The sequence below is a fragment of the Anoplopoma fimbria genome, chromosome 2 (genome assembly GCF_027596085.1).
Source record: "Anoplopoma fimbria isolate UVic2021 breed Golden Eagle Sablefish chromosome 2, Afim_UVic_2022, whole genome shotgun sequence".
Taxonomy (NCBI): domain Eukaryota; kingdom Metazoa; phylum Chordata; class Actinopteri; order Perciformes; family Anoplopomatidae; genus Anoplopoma; species Anoplopoma fimbria.
This window is the reverse complement of record NC_072450.1, coordinates 2,966,501-2,987,973: the sequence shown is the minus strand read 5'-3', so window position 1 is coordinate 2,987,973 and position 21,473 is coordinate 2,966,501. Positions and strand designations below refer to the sequence as shown.

The 21,473-nt window shown below is 41.3% G+C and overlaps 1 protein-coding gene across 1 annotated transcript in view; it reads right to left on the bottom strand.

The window, feature by feature from the left end:
* The window catches only part of otog (otogelin), a 57,541-nt gene that overhangs the window by 9,819 nt on the left and 26,249 nt on the right, over window positions 1-21,473 (bottom strand). Inside the window, exons 22-44 of the mRNA XM_054616238.1 lie at window positions 19,907-20,045; window positions 18,961-19,095; window positions 18,613-18,759; window positions 17,442-17,561; window positions 16,433-16,549; window positions 15,596-15,752; window positions 14,824-14,850; window positions 13,415-13,597; window positions 11,685-11,963; window positions 9,168-9,285; window positions 8,916-8,995; window positions 8,531-8,652; window positions 7,891-8,413; window positions 5,834-7,701; window positions 4,721-4,898; window positions 4,433-4,584; window positions 3,527-3,616; window positions 3,256-3,442; window positions 2,037-2,257; window positions 1,583-1,721; window positions 1,127-1,315; window positions 347-556; window positions 152-256 (exon numbers count right to left, since the gene is read on the bottom strand). Coding sequence (XP_054472213.1) covers window positions 152-256; window positions 347-556; window positions 1,127-1,315; window positions 1,583-1,721; window positions 2,037-2,257; window positions 3,256-3,442; window positions 3,527-3,616; window positions 4,433-4,584; window positions 4,721-4,898; window positions 5,834-7,701; window positions 7,891-8,413; window positions 8,531-8,652; window positions 8,916-8,995; window positions 9,168-9,285; window positions 11,685-11,963; window positions 13,415-13,597; window positions 14,824-14,850; window positions 15,596-15,752; window positions 16,433-16,549; window positions 17,442-17,561; window positions 18,613-18,759; window positions 18,961-19,095; window positions 19,907-20,045 — 5,486 coding nt within the window. The remainder of the gene's footprint in view (window positions 1-151; window positions 257-346; window positions 557-1,126; window positions 1,316-1,582; window positions 1,722-2,036; window positions 2,258-3,255; window positions 3,443-3,526; window positions 3,617-4,432; window positions 4,585-4,720; window positions 4,899-5,833; window positions 7,702-7,890; window positions 8,414-8,530; window positions 8,653-8,915; window positions 8,996-9,167; window positions 9,286-11,684; window positions 11,964-13,414; window positions 13,598-14,823; window positions 14,851-15,595; window positions 15,753-16,432; window positions 16,550-17,441; window positions 17,562-18,612; window positions 18,760-18,960; window positions 19,096-19,906; window positions 20,046-21,473) is intronic.

The following is a 21,473-nucleotide window of genomic DNA, read 5'->3' as shown; positions in this document are numbered from 1 at the left end:
TGAAAAGAAGTGTGAGGAAACTCTTCTGGTGGCAAAAAGACGTGAAACATCTGTGTTTGTATCAGTTTCAGGTGTTGAGGGTAAACATTAGTGCGTCCTTTGTACAATAAAGAGAAGCCATCAGAGTTTATTGGTCAGAGAGGAAACTCACCACAAACGTAGTCCGGACAGCAGGAGTCCTGTCTGTAGTACGACACCAGCTTCTCCCCGTACTTACACTCCGGAGGGGTCAGGTCACACAGGCTCTGGTTACACACTGCACACAATAAAGAAAATATACATATAATGAGCCTCAGATTTGATCCTGTTCTCTGGAAGATTTGAATCCAAAGTTCAGTAAACTCACCACAGGCTTTCTGCGGGCAGCAGCTGGCGTCGTCGGCCAGGCTGATGAGCACCTCGGCCTCTCGACGGCACAGCGGCGCCCCCACGCTGGAGCAGTTGTACTCCACGGGGACGATGGTGTCGTTGTCGCAGCGGTACATGCAGCAGGCGTCCTTGGAGGCCTTCCACACCTCGCCGTGTGCACGGGGAGCGCCGGAGCTGTCGGTGCACGCTGCAAACACACGACATACACACACATACGGCCATGATTTATGCTTTATTGGTAATGAGGAGACGGTTCTGTAGCAGACTTCAAAATAAACAATGAACAATTTTTCTGTGATTTAATTGGAACAATGATGCCGATTTGTAAAAAGTCTGAATTCATGCTTTGTTGGTTTGTGGTTTTGTAGTTTCAAGAATCTACTCAAAGTACTTTTATGATTTAATGAAGATCAAACATTTTCATGGAATAATAATCAACCTCTGGTTCTGCCTTGGGAATCCAATGCTTCATGTCTTAAAGCTGCATTCTCTCTACTGTCCACCAGGGGGCGACTCCTCTGGTTGTATAGAAGTCTATGAGAAAATGACTCTACTTCTCTCTTGATTTATTCCCTCAGTAAACATTGTAAACATGAGTTTATGGTCTCAATCTCTAGTTTCAAGTCTTCTTCAATACAGCATGATGTTCATTTAGTAAATGATGCTCCATTTAGAGTCAAACAGACCATAAAGCAGGGGATGCTTTAGGGCGGGGCTACGTCAACAATCAAATGCCATCAGTAAACGGTCGTCTTACCACACTTGTCCGGTGAGATGCAGAGGGCGGAGTACGGCCGGTGGAGCAGCGTTCCCTCGGGGCAGACGCAGCCCTCCGTCAGACCTGAACACTGGTCCGGGTCGGCGTCGAAGTCGTGGTTGGGGCAGGACTGAGAAGTACAGCCCGGCAGACAGGCCTGGTACCGAAGAGAGTCGGGACACGAGAAGGCTGCAGGAGGAGACACAAACATGTCAGCGTCTAAAACACTCGACTTTAGGAAAGTTTGTTTAAAAAGCACATTTCAGAAAAAAAGGCAATTCAAAAGCACTTTACATAAAACGTCAAAAGACAAAGTAAGAGGAAACTAACAGGAGTGTAAGAGATATTTAACTATATTTCACTTCTGAAGGCTCTTCAGACAGAAGAGTTTCCCTCTGGCTCAAAGATAACTTGTGAGCTCTGTTAAATGTTCATAATGTCAGGCAGAAGTCTTACGGCAGTAGTCTGGACTCCTCCACGCGATGCAGATGTTGAATTTGTGGCAAGAGGCCACGTAAGCAGCGAGCGCCACACACCGGTTGTTGACGTACTCGGCATCTCGAACCCAAACCTCACAGAAGGTGCTCGGCGGGACCTGGAGACAAAAAAACTCAAATGTAATCAAAATCTACCAATTAAGTGGTATAAGGACTTTTTCCATCATTGCCATACCAGACAAAATAGATGATTTCTATCTTAAATCAGCCATTTGAAAAGATGTGTCAGTCATGTCTTTTACTGAAGGGAAGTGAGAGAGCAATAATGACAGAAAAGAGCTGAAAAAAACTGAATTACTTGCCAAGAAATACAACTTTTTCACACTTTTTTTCAGAGCCAAGCAAAGAGCCTACTATCTCCTTCTTAAAAGTAGAAGAACGTGGAATCTAGTTGTGGGTTGGGTTGTACGTACGAAGGCGTGGCAGGGGTGGAAGGCGTCGTTCTGCAGCATGAGCAGGCAGACGGAGCAGTCGCTGGTGGAGCAGTTGAGCTCACGGCGGCGGCTGTGGCTGACGTAGCCGGTGGTGTTGGGAACCTGCCAGCTGTCGATGAAAACGGCCGGATCCTCGCTCGCTCCCACCGTGGTGCCGTTAGCCAGAGTCAGGTCGTTAGTTGGGTCTCCATCACAGAAACCTGAAGTGGTGAGAGAAAGGGGGGTTCACAAAATCACGATATTTACTTCAGTCACGACATCTAAGGGGCCATGTCCTCCAAGTTGTTGTTTTTTTGTTGAGATGCTTTTGATATGTGCAAGTAAAAATGTCGAAAGTAGGAAGAGTACCTGGTCTGGATTAAGCAAGTAGCAAGAAAGAACGGACCTGCCAGTTTATGAGGCTGATGAGATTTTGGTGAAGAAGAAACATGCATGTTGTGAAAAGTGAAGTCGAAGCTTCATGTCTTAAAGCTGCATTCTCTCTAGTGTCCACCAGGGGGCGACTCCTCTGGTTGTATAGAAGTCTATGAGAAAATGACTCTACTTCTCTCTTGATTTATTCCCTCAGTAAACATTGTAAACATGAGTTTATGGTCTCAATCTCTAGTTTCAAGTCTTCTTCAATACAGCATGATGTTCATTTAGTAAATGATGCTCCATTTAGAGTCAAACAGACCATAAAGCAGGGGATGCTTTAGGGCGGGGCTACTGTGATTGACAGGTCTCTACCAGAGACGTATACGGCGTCTCTACGTCACTCCTCCTCAGTCCAAATATGGTCACTTCTGTTCACTGGTTGCAAAAAGCCAAAATGGCAATTTTCAAAACGCCCAACCTTAGGCTTCAAAGCAGCAGTCCACAAACCAATGAGTGATGTCACGATGACTACGTCCACTTCTTATATACAGTATGTGAAGTGAGCATGAGTTCTTGTTCATCTTTTGGAACGCACACTTCCGTACAAATTTGTCTGGCTTCATAAATAAAATATAATTATTCCTGCATCCTAAAGAGGACAGTAACATCACAGGAAGGGAAAAAAGTTGTTTTGCAACTGCTGCATTTTAGTGATTTGTTTCTTTGTGATGCTTCTGTGTGATGAAACTGTGTGCAGCTCTACTACAGTATAAAAGCAACAAAAGCATTTTAAAGCGCCTCTGATACAATGAAAGGTGTGTTCAAGTACCACGACTCTTACCACAGAGGCCCATCGTGTGAAGCTTGGTACCGGAGCTGTCGGTGTCGATCACCATCATGCCGGTGCTGTGGTACCACTGCAGCCTGAGGCCGGCCGGGCTGCGGATCAGGTACATGTTGCCGGTGTCGTAGATCTCGAAGCCAAACTTTTTGAATCGAGGCTTGGCGTAGCGCGAGTTGACGTAGAGCTGAAAGAAGACGGCATCAGACGCTGCTTGATGTGACAGTTGTGTTTATATATGCGAAGTGAAAAGTCTCAGTTTGCCTCTTACCCTCCTCTGCAGCCTGTTGATGATGATGTGGTTGGAGTTGTGCGTGATGTTGAGCGCCACCAGACACAGGTTGGTGAAGTTCCAGAGGAGCTTTGGACAGAAAATCAAAAGGTAAACTTCCCCAGTTGTTTCTTACAATATGCGTTTTGGTTTTTTTTGTTAAAATGTTTCTGAAATTGTATATTTGAATATGCAAATTAGGTATTGTCTTATTAAATATGTGCAATTCCAGAATAGAAATGTGAACTTTGGGTAATGCCAGGTTCAAAATTCAGGTTTTTATTGAGGGAATTTAAAATATCTCTTTGTATCGATCCATAAATCAGAAAATACTGTCAACAGCCATAATAAGCATCAATTTTCTCCATGTTTTTAGTAATAAATGTTGTATAAATCAGGCTATGAATGATATATGAACAAACCCCTCTGTAGAAACCTTCAGAATATAGAGAGGAATGAAGCTGTAAAGTTTGGTGTATGTAAGAGCTACTGAAGTGGAGATTTCTGGATCAGAGTCTGAGAAAAAACTCATTTAGAGAAAACGTCCTTTAAAGATATGTTTAGTTAAATTACATACATGTTGAAGACTCTACAGGTGAATAGGGTAAAAAAAAATAACTAATAGATATCAACATGAAACTTCACCAGTTGATTACTGACATTAAGATGATTATTTTTTGTATTACAAGTTTTCTGAAATGTTATGTTTAAATATGCAAATGAGGCATTATCTTATGGTAACTTTTGGTGAATTTAGGAGAAATCTACAGACGCAAACAGACAAAGTAGTTAAATAAACACCTGAATGTGTATTTTAGATGTTTTCTTTCCACTAGTCTGAAAGAAGACATGTTATGAAAGAAAAATGGCTCCTGTCGTGTCTCCCGCTAAGTGACATTGACTCACTTGTGACTCTGAATCAGCAGGACACTCCTGAACCAGGACGCTGACGGTCTCGTTGGGCAGCTGGGTCACTATGTAGGAGGCGGCCTTGTAGACGGCAACGCTGTTCCCATCAAATGTGATCACGTTCAGATCCGGAAACATGGAGCAGCGGCCTGAAGCACACGGGAGGGACGACAATGAGAACCCGAAATTATCTGTCACATCTGAAGGAAACATCACTGGTCTAGAGAAATGATTAAAAAACAAGATCATGTTGGGTAATTTAATCTGTTCGTGTGTTTTGCTCACATGGACAGTCCCACTTTGGGCAGCACTTGTCTCCATTGACCTGTACGGCAAAGCCGAGGAGGCCGCAGTTCGGGGGTTCGGAGGTGAAGGGGCAGCTCTGAGATTTGTTGAACAGGACGAGCTGGTTGTTGACGCAGATGTACTTCGTGCACTCATCGACGATCTCTGCATACGGAGGCTGGACGGAAAGAACAAGAAGTCACACAACGAAAAATAAAGCAGAGAGATGTTTATAAGAAGGGAAAGAAGACCAGTGTGTCACAGAGACTTATTTACCTAATTACTGACCTAAACTCTCTGTCAAATGTGGAGATTTATTCCATTGTGAGGGAATTATTGTAAACTCAATATTGCTGCTATTAGCTTTTTCTTTGGTTTTTGACCTCATACAACGGCCTTCTTCAGCGACTTCTTCAGGTGTCATCATGTGACTTAGTTAGTACCAAATATCTGTCAAATGACACCAAGTGCTTGAATACGTTGCCTTGCCCATATGAAGCCGAAAGTGCCATTGAATGCTTCTATTTTCACGTGATTTATGTTTATGTTTAACCAAAGCAGTGCAAGTGCTGCAAGAGTCTGTCATTGTTGCTTTAGTCTGGCTTCACTCTGGACCGATTGGTAACAGAATCTTTGGGCTTTCTGGCTATTTAAAAGGGAAAGATGGGTGCATTTGCATGAGGAAACACAGATTTTTTTGGTGTTAAACTGCATTAAAAGTCCCTAAGAGGAGCGGCGCTTTAAGAGGTGTTAAATGGCACTTTTGGAATTCCATACCACTCTGTTCTGTTCAATGATGAGAAAAAGCTAGTAAGTGAACCATAGCTTTAGAATATTTTACCTTAGATAAACTGTGTGTTTTGCAATATGCACCTTTTACTTCTGTAGCCTATAAATGAACGTATCTGCTGCTCTTAAGGGAGGAGAAACACAAGAAGGATATGTTTTGTGTGATAACAGCAGTAGTTGGTGCTCTTATTTTGAAAAAGATTTGGATGCACATTAAAATATAAATCAATTCATATCAATGAAAGGATGGAAAACATACATCAATATCAAATAAAGCTTGATTGGTTGCTAATTATGAATTATGTGACTGAAATGAAGACTTACAGTGCACATCCTTGTGGGCGATACAGCCACGGACGTCGTCACCTCTGCCGTGCTACTGGTCGTTTCCAGAGGTGGGTGGAGCGACGATGGTGCTGGAGGCGTCGTTGCACCTGGACTGGTGCGATCGACTCTGTCCTGCTCTGTAGTTTTGACCGAGGTGGCTTCTGGGAGAGACGTCGTAGTGGGAATATAAGGCTTCTGGGTAGAAATCAGGTGAGTGCCAGGCAGAGGAGTCGCCGGTGGGGATGTTGGCGACGATGCTTCACTCTCTTTGGTTGTCATGGTTTTCTCAGGTGTGGCTGACTCTCTGGTGGTTGTCATGGGGACAGCTGTAGACACCCTGACTGACGTTGCTGGAGCGCTCACGGTGGTCAGGCTGTGAAGCGCTGCTGTGGTTGTGTCGGCGGGTTCGGTCGTGCTCGCTGTGGTGACCGACTCTGCAGATGTTGCGACGGTTGCAGACGACGACCCAGACGTGGTTGTTGTTCCAGGACTTGACGTGAGGGTCTGTGGGCCGAGAGTGGTGGATCTGGTTGTTGATGCGGGGGGCCTCGTTGCTACGGTCACCTTCGCAGTGACCGGCCTGACGGTTGACCTCTCAGTCGACGTGATTCTGGGGGTGATTCTTGTTGTCACAGGAACCCTGGGTGTCGATCTGACGGTGGTTGTTTGTGCGATGGTGCTGGTCGTTGTAGCCCTTTCAGATGACACCAACCGAGTGGTGACTTTGTCCTGGACCGACGTCGGCCTCGGAGTCGCGGTGGAAGTAGAAGTTGTTAGCGGTGGAGACCAAGATGGAGGAGGAGTGGTTGTAGTAGTCATTGACACCTCCACTCTGCCGGTCACTGGATGTGTCGTCTCTGTAACCGGCTGCAAAATGACAGGTCTTAGCGTGGTGGTGACAACGCCTGGTGGAGCTCTTGTAGAGATGGTGGTGAGAAGGGTCTCAGGAACACCAGGCGCAGGTGGAGGTGGCGGAGTAGCCGGTTTCGTGTTCGTCGTGGCTGCAATTTCTGCGGTTGAGATTTCAGGAGGCGTTGTAGTTTTGGCGGTGGTGGCTGTGGCAGCAGCTGATGTCAAAGAGGTGACAACGGGTGTTGACGTTACGGGAAGGGGAGGAACTTCGGTAGTTTTGGTGGAGGTGACTTCAGGGATGACAGTTATAGACGTGACCTCCGGTTGGGTCTTTACTGTGGGGCTGGAGACCGAGGTGGAGGAGGTGCCCCAATGCAACAGCTCGGAGGTACCAACGGTAGACGCAGGATGGGTGGAGCGCTCTGTTGTTGGTAAAAGTGGCACAGTGGTGGTTTCCGTAGGAGACATTGGCGGTACAGTTGGCTTTGTCGTAACAGGAAGGCCTGTGGAGACGGTGGACATCTCTGGAGATCTGGAAGTCGTGGTCCTTGTGGTTTTCTCTGCCGTTGGGACGGCGGTAGACCAGGAGGTTCTTTCAAAATAAGTCGTGGTGGTGGACACGGGAGAAGTCGGGGAGTCCGTAATCTTCAGAGGTGGAGGTGCAGCCATTGTTGTGGTAGCTCCCGGTATCTCAGACACAGTGGATTCAAGTTCGGTAACTTTCTCCGTTGTTGTTGTTGTTGTTCTCCAGTCTGTTGCAGCTAAGGAAGAAGCAGATGGTGCAGTTGTAGTCGGTGCAACATGGATTGGAGATGACGTTGGTATCTCAGGAACAGCTGTTGTAAAAGTTGTATATTCAGAGGAAGCGATGTGCTGAATCTTCTCTGTGGTAGCAGGTGGTGATGTCGTCTCTGGACCTATGTACGGTGTTGTTTTACTGGTGGTGTAAGGCGCAACTGGTGTGACTGATTCTGTGGTTTTAGCTGATGTGACTGTGGGTAAAGATGTAGTTCCTGTTTCAACAGGAGGTGTGGACGGGAGAGGTTGGGAGGTTACTGAGGTTGTGCTTGGTAAACTTGAAGGGATTGGTGTAGTTGTTGTTGTTGTTGTTGTTGTTGTTGTTGTTGTTGTTGTTGTTGGGGGAGGTTGCTCCACTGTTACAGGCTTTGTGCTGGTGTCTGTTATCACGGTGGTAGTTGAACTGGGAACAATGGTCCGGTCTGTAACTGGAGCCGTCTCTGAGACCGGAGCAGGTCTTGGACTAGAGTCGGTTACAACCGGAGTAACTGCTGCTGAATGTGTCGTAGCCGCTGTGGTCTCTGTGGTTGGGGTAATGAAAACGGGTGGAGGGGTCGTGGTGGCGGTTGGCCCTTCGGTCGTTGCTGCGGGGGTTGACGGCTGCAGCGTCGTGGCGGCGGTGGTGGAGAAGACCGGCTTAAGGATGTCGGTGGGCTTGATTGTGGAGGTGAACCAGAAGAGAGCCGTGATGGCGTAAGGAGCGCTGCTCGTTCTGGACGTGATGGGGCCAAATGGGCCGGTGGTGGAGGTCACAGCTCTGGTCGTCAACGCTGCAGCGGTGGGCAAAGCTTCAGTCGCTCTGGGTGTAGATAGCGGCTCCTCCACCTCCGGTCTGACAGCAGGGGGCGCTGTTGGAAGAGACGGGGGTCCTGATGTCCTGGAAATGTCAGGAGCTGCAGAAGTAGAGACGGAGACCGGACGGGTCAGCTCTTCAGCGACCGGAGGTGCTTTGGATGAGGTCGTCCTTGTGCTGACGGCGGGACTGGCGGTGGTGGTTTTACTGGTGGGAGCAGTCAGTGGAGAGGTGGAGGATGCAGTAGTGGTGGTGGTGGTGGTGGTGGTGGTCTGGAGTGGGCTGGTGGGGGCAGCAGTGCTCGTGGTGGTTGCAGAAGTGACAGCTGCAGAGGACGGTGTTACAGGCTGAACAACCACTGGGCCCTTAATGCCTGAACATAAACAATGAAAGGTGAGTTAGTGAAGCGCTGACACAGTTTATAAGAAGAACTGAGACGAGTGAAGACTTACTTCATGAGGGTTAAGTATATTTTTGGGTTAGAGGTGATGTAAAAGGGTTCTTAACTACTAACATCATCTCAGGTTTTTTAATGGCCAACTACTCTTAAACTGTGTAACCTCTCCTCCAACTATCCAACCACACAACATCCTGTTCTATGACAAAAATCTATTTAATATCTGAGAAGATACTCACAGTCTTCAACGAAGACACAGCGATGGGTGACCTCATCCAGGACCATGTGGGGGGGGCAGACAGGAAGGCAGCCCTCCACTCTGAACAGAGAGAGACACTGATGTAAACTACGTACAATAAACTTCATGTTTTAATGTTGCTTTAAGGTGAAGATATTAAATTATAGCTCAGCAGAGGCCTGATGTGTATCTCTAAGTCCAGAAGAGACTTAGTTTGTAGAGTATTGAAAAGGTCAAAGGTCAAAGGTCTCACTGTGGGATGGCGTCGCAGGCTTCAGCTGACGGGTCGCTGCAGGTCTTGAAGCACGGGACGACGCAGGAATCGTACCGCCACTGACACCGAGGACCCGGCAGGGCGTCCACGCTGGGGCCTGGTGATAAAAAAACAGACACTTAAAAAATACACTTTACTCTTTTACTTCAAAGTCACGAGACTCGGCCTCGCTGAACAGTTAAGTGTTTAAACTGTTTGAGGAACAACTCCAGCTCTGATCAATGTGATCTAATCAGAAGAAAACCAACATTGTTCTCAAACCTAATAATTGTCTTTTTAATGTCATAATGTCATTTATTTGCTTTGTTCTTATTGTAATTGCTTCTACTGTTTCTGTTTTTACCATGTAAAGTGCCTTTGAGAACCTTTTAAAACGCTGCACGAATAAAACATATTATTATTATTATTAATATATCTTTTTTTCTTTTATCATTTTTAACCCCCCTCTTGAAACACCTGTATTTAAATCTTGAATTATTATTTTTTTGTGGATTTATTTTTGCGCTGAACAGAGCGGAGAGGACAGGATGTTAAAATGAAACATTTTATTCAACATTGGTAACTTTTAAGGGTGTTTTTCCAATTTTTGTCAAAGAAATTATCAAAGAAATTCAACTTTTTGTGATTTAGTGGCATCATAACTGTGTTAAACTGAACCAAAGACATTTTTTAGTTCTCTTTACTACTAGCCAGAACTTTAATATTGCCGCAACGCATCAAAACAGTTTGTGCTTCATAAGTTTAAGTACTTAAAGTTGTATCTTGATCTCTTTCATGTTTTTAATTGATGCACCATTACATCAGTGGTATCTATGGAAACGTTGTGAACTTGATTTAAATTTGAAATAAAGTTTTAAATAATGCTTTGCCACAAGATAGATTTTTCATTTCAGCAGCAGCATCATCATAAGTGTTGAAATATACTTAACAGTCTTAATTAAACGGCTCATATAGTGTTGATCTGCAGGACAACTTGTAAAATATAAGTACATCTCGTTACCGGCTCCTCAAATGTTTTCACAGAGCAGTAATGTGATGAACGTAGAACCCATCAGTGTCTCTCTGGATCCGCTGCAGTCAGCGGGAAACACAACCTGCTGTCGGCTCCCAGGCTTCTCCCACTTACAAACACAAACGCTGCTGTATTTTTAGCGTCAGTCATTAGCTCAGCTGTTCTCTGAGAGGAGAATGCAGCCAGAGGGTCACTACTCCTGACCTTTGACCCCCTGATGGCCAGCTGATCACTGAGGTCACTAAAAATATAACTAGAACCTCAACATGCCTTTAAGATCATCTTCTTCATAGATTGCCAACAACCAGTGTGTTGATGAGGAAGCACATTCACTTCACCGAAGGTTTTCTAGTAGTTATGACTTCTATTTATTATATTAATGAGTTCTTGTGATGAGACAAAGGGTGAAAAATACGGGTAGTTGACAGACATGAACTGCTCAGAAAGCCTTATTTCAGCTTTAAAATATCTACTTTTTTTTAAATAAATGTATATTTATCTGAAATGTAAATGAGGCATCATCCTTCATTGCACAGGAAAACTATGAGCGCACAACTATGATAATTAGGGTAATTAAGTTGGTCTATTTAGAGCTCTTCTCTTTTCTCAGTTTGCACATTCTCTATTCCTTTCCTCGCCTCCTCTCCTCACGTCTTATTCCCTTCCACCTGATTTAGCAAGCGAAGGAGGCGAGGAGAGAGGAGTCAAGGAAACAGGCATTTTACAAAAGGAGACATCTGTGCTTAGGAGACAACATTTTAAAGACACGTAATAAAATAAATATGATATGTGTCTCAGCTGTGTGTCAGAAGACTTCCGTTAAAGATACACCTGTGCATCCTCGCTCAGAGCTCCTCCGCCAGGCTCACGACCTATTTTAGGAATTGATACATCCTGCAAGAGGGTCACAGGCAGAAGGCCAGAGGAGACGAGGAAACAAGGAGGCACAGACTAGAGGAAAGTGATGAGCCGTCTCGGTTTTTTTAGTTTGGCAAACCTTGAGATTTGTAACAAAGGAAAATGAGATCCAGTTTTTATGAAAACAAAATCTCCCCTAAAGAAGCCTGAGCAAATATTTATTATTTATTTGTGTATTTATTTATTTGTGTATTTTATTTTATTTATTCAGTATTTATTTTATTTTGTTTTATTTTATTTTATTTTATTTTATTTTATTTTATTTTATTTTATTTTATTTTATTTTATTTTATTTTATTCTTCTACACTGTCAACAGTTTCTACTAAAGCTCTAAAACACTGTGGGAATATTTTTTCAATAGTATTAGAATCAAGTCCATTATTATTGTCATCAATCTGTTTGATTGTTGAGTTAGATGTTTAGGGGTGATTGACAGCTGTGTCACCATGGCAACACACTCTTCTTTTTTGGAATAATCTGAAACCATGTAATCCTGATTTTAGATAAGCAGTTTATTTGATGTGTGATGTGTTCGCTGTGCGTCGGTCATTTCAGAGCCGCTGACCTGTCAGTCTGAACAGCGTGGCCTTGCGGTAGCTGTCGGCGTGTCTGTACTTGAGCAGGTGGAGGCGGGTCGGCGTGGCGTGGAGGAAGAAGCCCGGTTTGGCGTGGGACTCCAGCGCGTCGTAGCCGGCCGTCCAGGTGTTCCTGTGGAGGATGAAGGTGGCTCCGTCCCAGAATGCATTGCTCTCCTCCCATTTGGCCAGCCTCACCTGGCCGCCGGGGCTCGCAAACAAGAAGTAGTTTGGTCTGTCGGCCGCCTCGAAGGAAACCCGAGATGTGTCTGTGGAGAGAAAATGATTCATCATCACATCAGGAGGATGAAGACGAAGATACTGAGATGAAGAAACACAAGAATCATCTAGAGATTTATAATGAGTGTGTCTAGAGAAATATTCATAGGGTATATATATATATATATTTATATATATACAGTACCAGTCAAAAGTTTGGACACACCTTCTCATTCAATGGTTTTTCTTTATTTTTATTTTTATTTTATATATATTTTTATTTTATATATATATACAGTAGCAGTCAAAAGTCTGGACACACCTTCTCATTCAACTACTTTGAAGAATCTAAAATCTAAAACATATTCTGGTTTGTTGAGCATTTGTTTCTTTACCACATAATTCCATATGTGTTCCTTCATAGTTTGGATGTCTTCAATATTAATCTACAATGTAGAAATTTTTTTTTTTTTTAAAAAAATAAAGAAAAACCATTGAATGAGAAGGTGTGTCCAAACTTTTGACTGGTACTGTATATACCCTATGAATAGTATATATATATACATAGATGCACTGAAACATTTTTGACGTTTGTTTGCAGAAAAAACAGTTTCAGAAATATTGGTAGCTTGAGGCGATCAGAAAAGTTCAGTAAACCATTCAGGTCAGTAAAATTCTAAACCGGGAAAATCTGAAAAATCTGAAAAATTTGCTTAATAGTTTTGTAGAGCTAAAGGGAAACTGTGGAGTTCTATTATCAGTGCAACTATATTTATAAGATAAGATAATCTTTCATTAGTCCCACAGTGAGGATTACAGCAGCAGAGTGGATAGTGCAAACAAACAAATAAACAAATAAGAGACACAAGTAGAAAAACAAGATCAAAGCAGGTGTAACAAATAATTAATCACACAGTAAAAGTAAAATAAATAAGTAAACTTAAAAAAAAACTTAAAAAATAACAACAACTAAAATATGATACTGTGCAATACAATAATTATAAAATAATTATTCTGTCTGTATATATAATATTTTATTTTATAATATTCTAGTTATTGTGGATTTTTAAAAACTTTTTCTACTTACTTATTTAATATTCTTTACTGTGTAATTACTTATTTATAATACTTGTTTTGATCTTGTTTTTTGACTATGTCTCTTGTTTGCACTATCCACTCTGCTGCTGTAATCCTGCAAATTTCCCCGCTGCAGGACTAATAAAGGATTATCTTATTTTATCTTATCTTATATAAACGGACTGAAGGGTTGTTAATATTGCACAGAATATGTATATTGCACATTGGATGTATTGGATTGATGTTGAACATGAATGGATGAAATATTGTGGAATTGTCAGTTTGGTGTGTCAGTGCATCTTTATAACATCTATTCCACCTTTTTGTTTGTTTCGCATCAGAAAAGGAAAATGTGCAGTGCAGAATAAATAAACAATAGTAATAAATGAACCTGATCCCTGCAGCATGAATAGATCTGTCTCACCGTGCGGTCGGGCTTTGCTAAGGCCCGGTGTCATCATGAAATGCAGAAGGACTCCGGCGGCAGCGGCCGTGGCGGCGCTGAAGTTCCCGCGCTGCAGAAACACGGAGCCGCTGGACCCGCTGGCCGCCAACAGCGTGGTTCGATCCCTGAAGGTGATCAGCCTGAACGGGCCTTTACCCAGAACTGAAGACAGGAAGAAATATCAGTACAGAGTATTCATGCAGTTTTAGTCCCACTTTCTTCACATACAAGTACACATTTTGACAAACATTTACTAAGTTTTTAGGATGTATTTTTCCGGCAGCATGGAAGTTAAATACAGATAATTGAAATAGAAGCAAAAACACATCCAGTTAACCCTAAAAGAGACCCACATAGACCCGTTTCTGGATCTTAAAGTGGAGCACACTGTCAGACCCTGCTGCAGTAAAATGAGAGGTTTTCTAAAAGGACTCTGGTGCTCCAAACACTACCACGTTTGTCCACAGGGGCCGCCAAAATCAAGACAAAATCAAAGTTTAGTAGCTTTAATTAAATGAATTGTGGTACAGGGCTTTGAACATTATGATGGAAGGAGACGATGGTATCTCTGTAAATGGGAGACTGGTGGGACTACTCACCAGTTATCCTTTGCCAAACTTTAGCCTAACTTTGGGTCGTTATGGTTTTAGTTGGTACAGGTGGATTCTTCAGGTCATCTAGTCTCATATGATACCAGTACCTTAACTCTGGCTTTAAGACTGAGCAGATTAAAGCCTCTTAAAGACACTAATGTCTGCCGGGATCCCAAGGTCTCAGAGGGTTAAGTAGCTGAAACTTTTAACAGTTTCTTTAAATCTTTGGAATCCATGAAAACTGTGGTGACCAAATGTCTACTCCTTCCAGTAATGTCGACTGGAGGTGGAAACAATCGCGTGACATGAAGAGACTCACTCTTTTTATGTATTTATATATAACATATTTTCCGCAACATGTCCACACGATTATGTATTGTATATATAAATATTTTAATGGTGTACTGTGTTTTGTGCATTGTATGTACCTTTGATGTGGTTTGGTAGAAGCTAAAAAGTCAGTCTAATCTATTTTAACAGCATCAACCAACAGCACTAAAACAGCTGCTGGAACATAACACACTAATAAATAATAATAATTATTATTATAATAATTATAATTAAACAACAACTGAGTGATTGATAAAGTCAGATTTATGGTTTGAGCAATAAATCATTGCCCATTTCCCTGTATCTCACTCAGCTCAACTCAGAGGAGAGCTTCAGTTTTATGATTATATATATTTCTGTGTGGAAAGTGTTTTATATGTCACTTATAGATCCAACCTTGTAAAAGTGAAGGTGTGTGTGTGAGATGTAGTTGGTCTAATAGATCAGAGAGATTGTTGTGCGTACCTTTGTTGTAGAATTCACAATCATACGCTGCAGAGAGAAGCACAGAGACAGTTAATAATAATAATAATAATAATCTTTATTTTGTTGTATAGTATGTGTATTTATTGTCTGTGTCTGTGTAGTTGTATAGTATGTGTATTTATTGTCTGTGTAGTTGTATAGTATGTGTATTTATTGTCTGTGTAGTTGTATAGTATGTGTATTTATTGTCTGTGTAGTTGTGTATTTATTGTCTGTGTAGTTGTATAGTATGTGTATTTATTGTCTGTGTAGTTGTATAGTATGTGTATTTATTGTCTGTGTAGTTGTATAGTATGTGTATTTATTGTCTGTGTAGTTGTATTTATAGTATGTGTATTTATTGTCTGTGTAGTTGTATAGTATGTGTATTTATTGTCTGTGTAGTTGTATAGTATGTGTATTTATTGTCTGTGTAGTTGTATAGTATAGTATGTGTATTTATTGTCTGTGTAGTTGAGCTGCTGCAACACTTGAATTTCCCCCATGGGGATCAATAAAGGAATATAATAATAATAACAATAATAATAGTAAAAGATGTTAAAAAGTGCTTCATAATTAAGAAAAACAGGTAACAAGTATTATATATATATATTATTATATAGCATTATAGTATTTATAGTATTTTATAAAGAGCTGTTTAAGTCATGATTATTATTAGAATGTATTATTATTGTTATAGGATATCTGCTTCAGATTTATATGATCACCTGAAACAGACGTTAAAGTGAAACAGTGAAGTGTTCTGACTCACGGCACAGAGATGGAGAGCGCCAGTCGACAGGAACGCCCTGATGGCAGCAGCGCTGAGCGTACGCCGCCACGCTGGTGCAGAAACACTCACAGTCGCCTCCACGGCTGCAGGCGCACGTATCGGCCAGACAGTTCATGTAGAACCAGGTGACGTCCACCTGAGCAGGAGAGGGACAAACACTGTTCAGGAATGTATCCAGATAAAAGTTGTTTTATTTATTTTTTAAATATAACTAAATAAATATTTATTAAAAAGATATTTATCTTTTTCTATATACATATATACATATATATATATTTAATGAAAAATAATAATTTTGTATATATATTTTTTATTTACATGAATATTTATTAAGTAATCAATTAAAGGAGGATTTTTACTAAAAAAATGTACCTGTTATTTAAAATAAATAGATAACTAAATAAATATTTATTTAAAAAAAATAAAAATATATATATATAAATATATATATATATTATATATATATATATATATATATAGAGAGAGAGAGAGAGAGAGAGAGAGAGAGAGAGAAAGATAGTGTATTTTATATTTGATTATATATTTTACTTTTTATAAATGTGTATTTAGTTAGGAATTTCTAGAGAGTGAAAGTAGTTCACAAATGTAACAATTATTTAAAATAAATAGATAACGAAATAAATAATTTTGAAAAATAGTTTATATATATATATATTATTTTTATATTTTATTATATATTATATTTTTCATTTGTATTTATTTAGTTAGGAATTCAAAAATGTACCTATTATGTAAAAATAAATACATAACTAAATAAATATTTAGTAAGTAAAGTGTTGTAGGACTGTCACTCACCACCGGGTGGCAGGCCTGGAAGACCTCGCTGAGCAGGACCCCACACTGACGCTTTGCAAAGGGCTCTCTGAGTGGACTGAGGCTGCAGGGGTGTCTGATGTCTGGACTGTTCACACACTGCACACACACACACACACACACACACACACACACACACACACACACACACACACACACACACACACACACACACACACACACACACACACACACACAGTGGGGTTGATTACAACTTCTTACTAGAGGTTAAGTAGTAAAGAAGAAAGCAGAAGTGGAAGACGTATCAGATACTAGAGTGTAAAAGATACTGCTCTACAAGTAAAAGTCCTGCAATCAAAACCTTATAATAAAGAATTATGAGAAAATTATCTTGAAGTAAATGTAACGATTTTGCATTAAATGTTCCCTTTTACGTTTTATTATTATTTTTGATATTTCTGCTGAATTAAACGGAGACACTATAAGTGAATAAAGCAATAAATTAACTAATAGATATATCAGCATGAAAGATAACTTACGTTAATAGAATTATATTTGCTATTACAAATTTCCTCATTATGGATGTTTTAATAATAATAATTATAATAATAATAATAATAATTAATAATTATAATAATGTTTCTTTTTAAATGTGCTAATTTGCATAAGACTCCAGAACATAAATGTGAACATTGGATATTTGTGGGTTAAAAATTCTTGTTTCATGTTGTTGACATATTAAATTCAAAGCTTTTTAAACGTAGGGAATTTAGGCTACTCTTTATATCACTACATAAATCAGAAAAATACTGTCAACAGCCATAAGAAAAAATCTAATTTTCTCCATGTATTTAATAATAAAATGTTGTATAAATGAGGCTATGAATGATATATGAACAAACCCCTCTGTAGAAACCTTCAGAATATAGAATATAGGAATGAAACTGTGAAGTTTGGTGTATGTAAGAGCTACTGAAGTGGAGAATACTCCAAATAAAAGGCTTCATAAGTCTGATGACGTCTCACTGACCTCTGCTGCCGTCCAGCTGTTTCCAAACTCCTGTGGAGTCGGGGAGTCGATGTTGTCCGGCGATCTCATCTCGTTCACCGTCTTTGTGTCAAAGTTTCCACACAGGCCGCTGAGCTTCCCCTGAACACATCACAGACATCTCTTTAACTGGATAAGTTTTATACATTAATATCCACTTTATATCATCATACTCTGAAAATAAAAGACGTAAATGAAAACGTATGTTTTACTACGAGGAACTTTCATTTTCTGTTGATTTTGGCGGCCCCTGTGGACTAAAGTGGTAGTGTTTCTGAGCACCAGAGTCCTTTAGAAAACCTCTCATTTTACTGCAGCAGGGTCTGACAGTCTGCCTCGCTCAGTCCTGGTTCTGGTTCTCCTGTGCCTCCCTTCCCTCCAGCGGGTCCATTAACACGGTCTGGGTCTCCAGCAGCGTGGTGTCGATGTTGGAGGAGCAGAGAGGAGAAGCTCTGCTCCTGGAGGAGGAGGAGGAGGAGGAGGAGGAGGAGGAGGAGGAGGAGGAGGAGGAGGAGACACTGCTGCTGCCGGGAGCTGAGCTCTCCTCCTCCCTCTGGAGCTCCGACTGCAGGTCAGAAGGCTGTGGTGAAGCTGGATCTGGTCTGTCCTGGTCTCTACTGGATCTGGATCTGTCCACGGTGGACTGGTCTCTGCTGGATCTGGGTCTGTCCACAGTGGACTGGTCTCTGCTGGATCTGGGTCTGTCCACGGTGGACTGGTCTCTGCTGGATCTGGGTCTGTCCACGGTGGACTGGTCTCTGCTGGAGTCTGGTCTGAAGGAGTTTCTGGTGAACCTGCATGGTTTCATCTGGTTTCTCCAGAATCCGACCTTCATGATTTGGCTCCAGAATCCGATGACGAGCTTTAAGAATAACTTTATAGAAACAGACGATCTTCTCTCTGATGGTCTGGTTTACTGATGGAGGTCTATAGAGGATCAGGACTAAACTGAGACTGATTCTGGACCAGTTAAAAGTTCATCACAGTAACTTTAACCTAGCAATCTCAACTCAAAGTCCACTTTCTTAGCTTTCGCTCAAATCACACTCATCAAGTCTTCAGCTCATCAAGGAGGAAACAGGGCTGATTGTAAATAACTTTAAATGTATATATATTAATTTGAATCACTCCAGACTCTTAGTCGGCGTCCTACCTGCCAGCGCGGTCCGACCTGGATGTGGACGGTGGTCTTGCGGTCCCAGAGGACGGTGACGTCCTCATCGGGGAAATGAACCACGGTGAAGTATCCGGCCGACCAGATGAACATCCTCTGCTTCCTGTCGATCACACTGGACGGGTTCTGCAAGAGAAACAGAGTCGATTTTTAAAAATGTGGTTCCTGATTCAACTTAAATATGATTATGAATGAAAACATATTTACACATCATCCACTTTAAGATGCAACAACAAAACCTTCACAATATTCAGTTGCATAAATTCTCTGCTGGCCACCTGCGTCCTTCTTCAAATATGAATAATATAAATATAAAACATGTCTTACTGGTTTCCCAGAGTCTTCATCGAACGCTACGAAGGATCTTCCGATGTTGATCAGCAGAGATTTCCTGCAGATGACTCCGCTGTCGAAACAGTCAACGTTCTCGGCCGTCACGCTGAGCATCAGATCGGCGCTGCTCTGTGGAGGAGAGGAAGCACAGTCACAGATAGATCCAAAATACTTCTGACAGTAAACCTTATTTAACATATTTATACTTATAAATATGTTAAATAAAGTTACTTTAGAGAAAAAGTCTGTTTTTATTGTTTTCTTGTAATTCTTTCTTGTAATTTTTTTTTTATTTCTATTTTCTTTAATTATTTATTTATTTATTTATTTATTTATTTATTTATTTATTTATTTATTTATTTATTTATTTATTTATTTATTCATTCATTTATTTATTGCTGCCTTTTTTAACTGCACAAACACAGTTTTCATTTAACTCGATCCTTGACAAAAAAAAAGATAAATGAGCATACAGGGCTGTTGCTTTGTAGCAGCACTATAGAGGTGTTTTTTATCAGTTGGTTCCTGATCTGTTTATCTTGTGCAATAGGCCTTTTTCAGGGAATCACATTTTGACTTGTCACAGTAGATGATAAAATATATCGGTGTTTAAACTTGTTTTAGATGTGTCATCACAGTTAACCCTTTTACTATTTCTATCTGAAAAAAGGCACAAAAATCAACAATACTGTAAATAAATACAGAGGAAAATGGGAATTGTTTTAGTTGCTTAAAAGGACTTTTAAGTATCATTTCACTTTAATATCAGAATCATTATTGAAACTGTCAAAGACACAGAGGACCTTGTTAACTGGAAACTGCAGTGATTAACCTTAAATAATCAGTATTTTTCAATAAAACTGAAAAATCCCAGCCCCCAAATAAACAAAATCAAAAAGCTGTAAAGATGAATATATGTTAAAATAAATACTTTCAGTACCTTCACCAGATAGACTTTGCATGCACCGACGTAGTCAAACAGCAGCCCGTCAAACGTCCGGTAGTGGCGGTCGCCGTACGCCATGCACATGGACGGACACGGACGGAACACACACTGGAACGTCCCGTGTTGGCAAACACTACAAAGACAGCAGAGCTTCAGAGTTCACCATCAAACTTGTTCCCACTTAGTGAGAGGACATTTTGTGTTCACGTCTAATGGCCCTCCTTTATGTGGAGAGCTTCGGGTTGTTACTGCGCTGAAGGACAGTGGAGGGTGAACTGTCAAAAGGCTGAATCAGCGCTCATCATTAGTCTGTCATCTACATCTTCGTCCCACGGCCGAGGCTCGAAGGAGAAAATGGAAAGATGGGAGAAAGACTGAGATCACTGAGTGTTTCCTTTCATTAGTGATGAACGGTCTGAAGCAGAGACTCATACAAGGGCCCGCTCTGTTTTCAGGGCCCCCTTGTTTTCTGAATTATGGATATCAGGTGGCCACTTTCGGCTCTCGGACAATCTCAGGACTCGAGGCCAAATCTGACTTTGAAAAATTAGCAGCGTTGTTGGAGATTTGTCTTGATTCTGAGAGACGGTGTGTAAAAGACCCCGTGGCCCCGGTCCCGTCTACCCCGACCTTTGGGCATTAGTCGGCTTTTAAAAGACATTTTAGTGATGAAACCTCCCACAAATTGTTACTATTGAGTCTTTTTTGGGGGCTGAAGAGTCTCAGACCCCCCGTATTTTGCACACCGCTGACAGATATCGTTGGCCAGTGATATGTGGGGATAATACAAATCCATTTTACACGACTTAGGCAAATCCGATTTGTTCCTCAAATTAGATCTTTAAGTGTCTGCACTGTTATTTGTAAGGGATCAGATCAGATCTGTGTGTCCAGACATCAACAACCGATCTACATGGGTTGCCGTGGTAACAAAGCTTCAGTAACTATGTAACGATGCTGGTGACCCGGCTTTCTAACGAGGAAGCATTCGCCATTGAAAAACAATCGCGCTGTCAAGCAGAGTGATTGTGGAAGTACCAGCAGATGATTTATTTCAGCAACTGAAGAAGAGGATGAAGAGGAAGTGTGCCAGGCCACGTGATGCCATGGGGCCCTAAAATACTTTCCCCCATTGGCTTTAATTGGTAAAGAGACGTCTGGAGCTCTGCAGATCCTTTTTTTCATCCCAGTTTGGACACTTGATTAGGCGTTACTTTAATCATTAGGTCCTAAAAGTTGTAAAAAGCATGAGAAGCCGATCCAGAGTTCATTTTCTTTTCTCCAGAATAAGAACTTAAAAGGTTTAGAGGCGGGGCTAAAGGAAACACTAGTGCGCTTTGGCGCCAAAATTCTGAAGATCTGTGTAATTTTATACTTGGAAGTCAAGCTTTTTTGCTACATGCTGAGAAACTGAGAAACTTTCACAGGAATGAACGAATCCAAAACTCTTCATACAGCCACGATCCCTCCCACATAATGATGTTCTCCTTCATGTCTTCCTCCACAGCACTCTGGATTCTGCTCAACACTTCAACACTTTAAAAACAGAGCGTCAGAAATC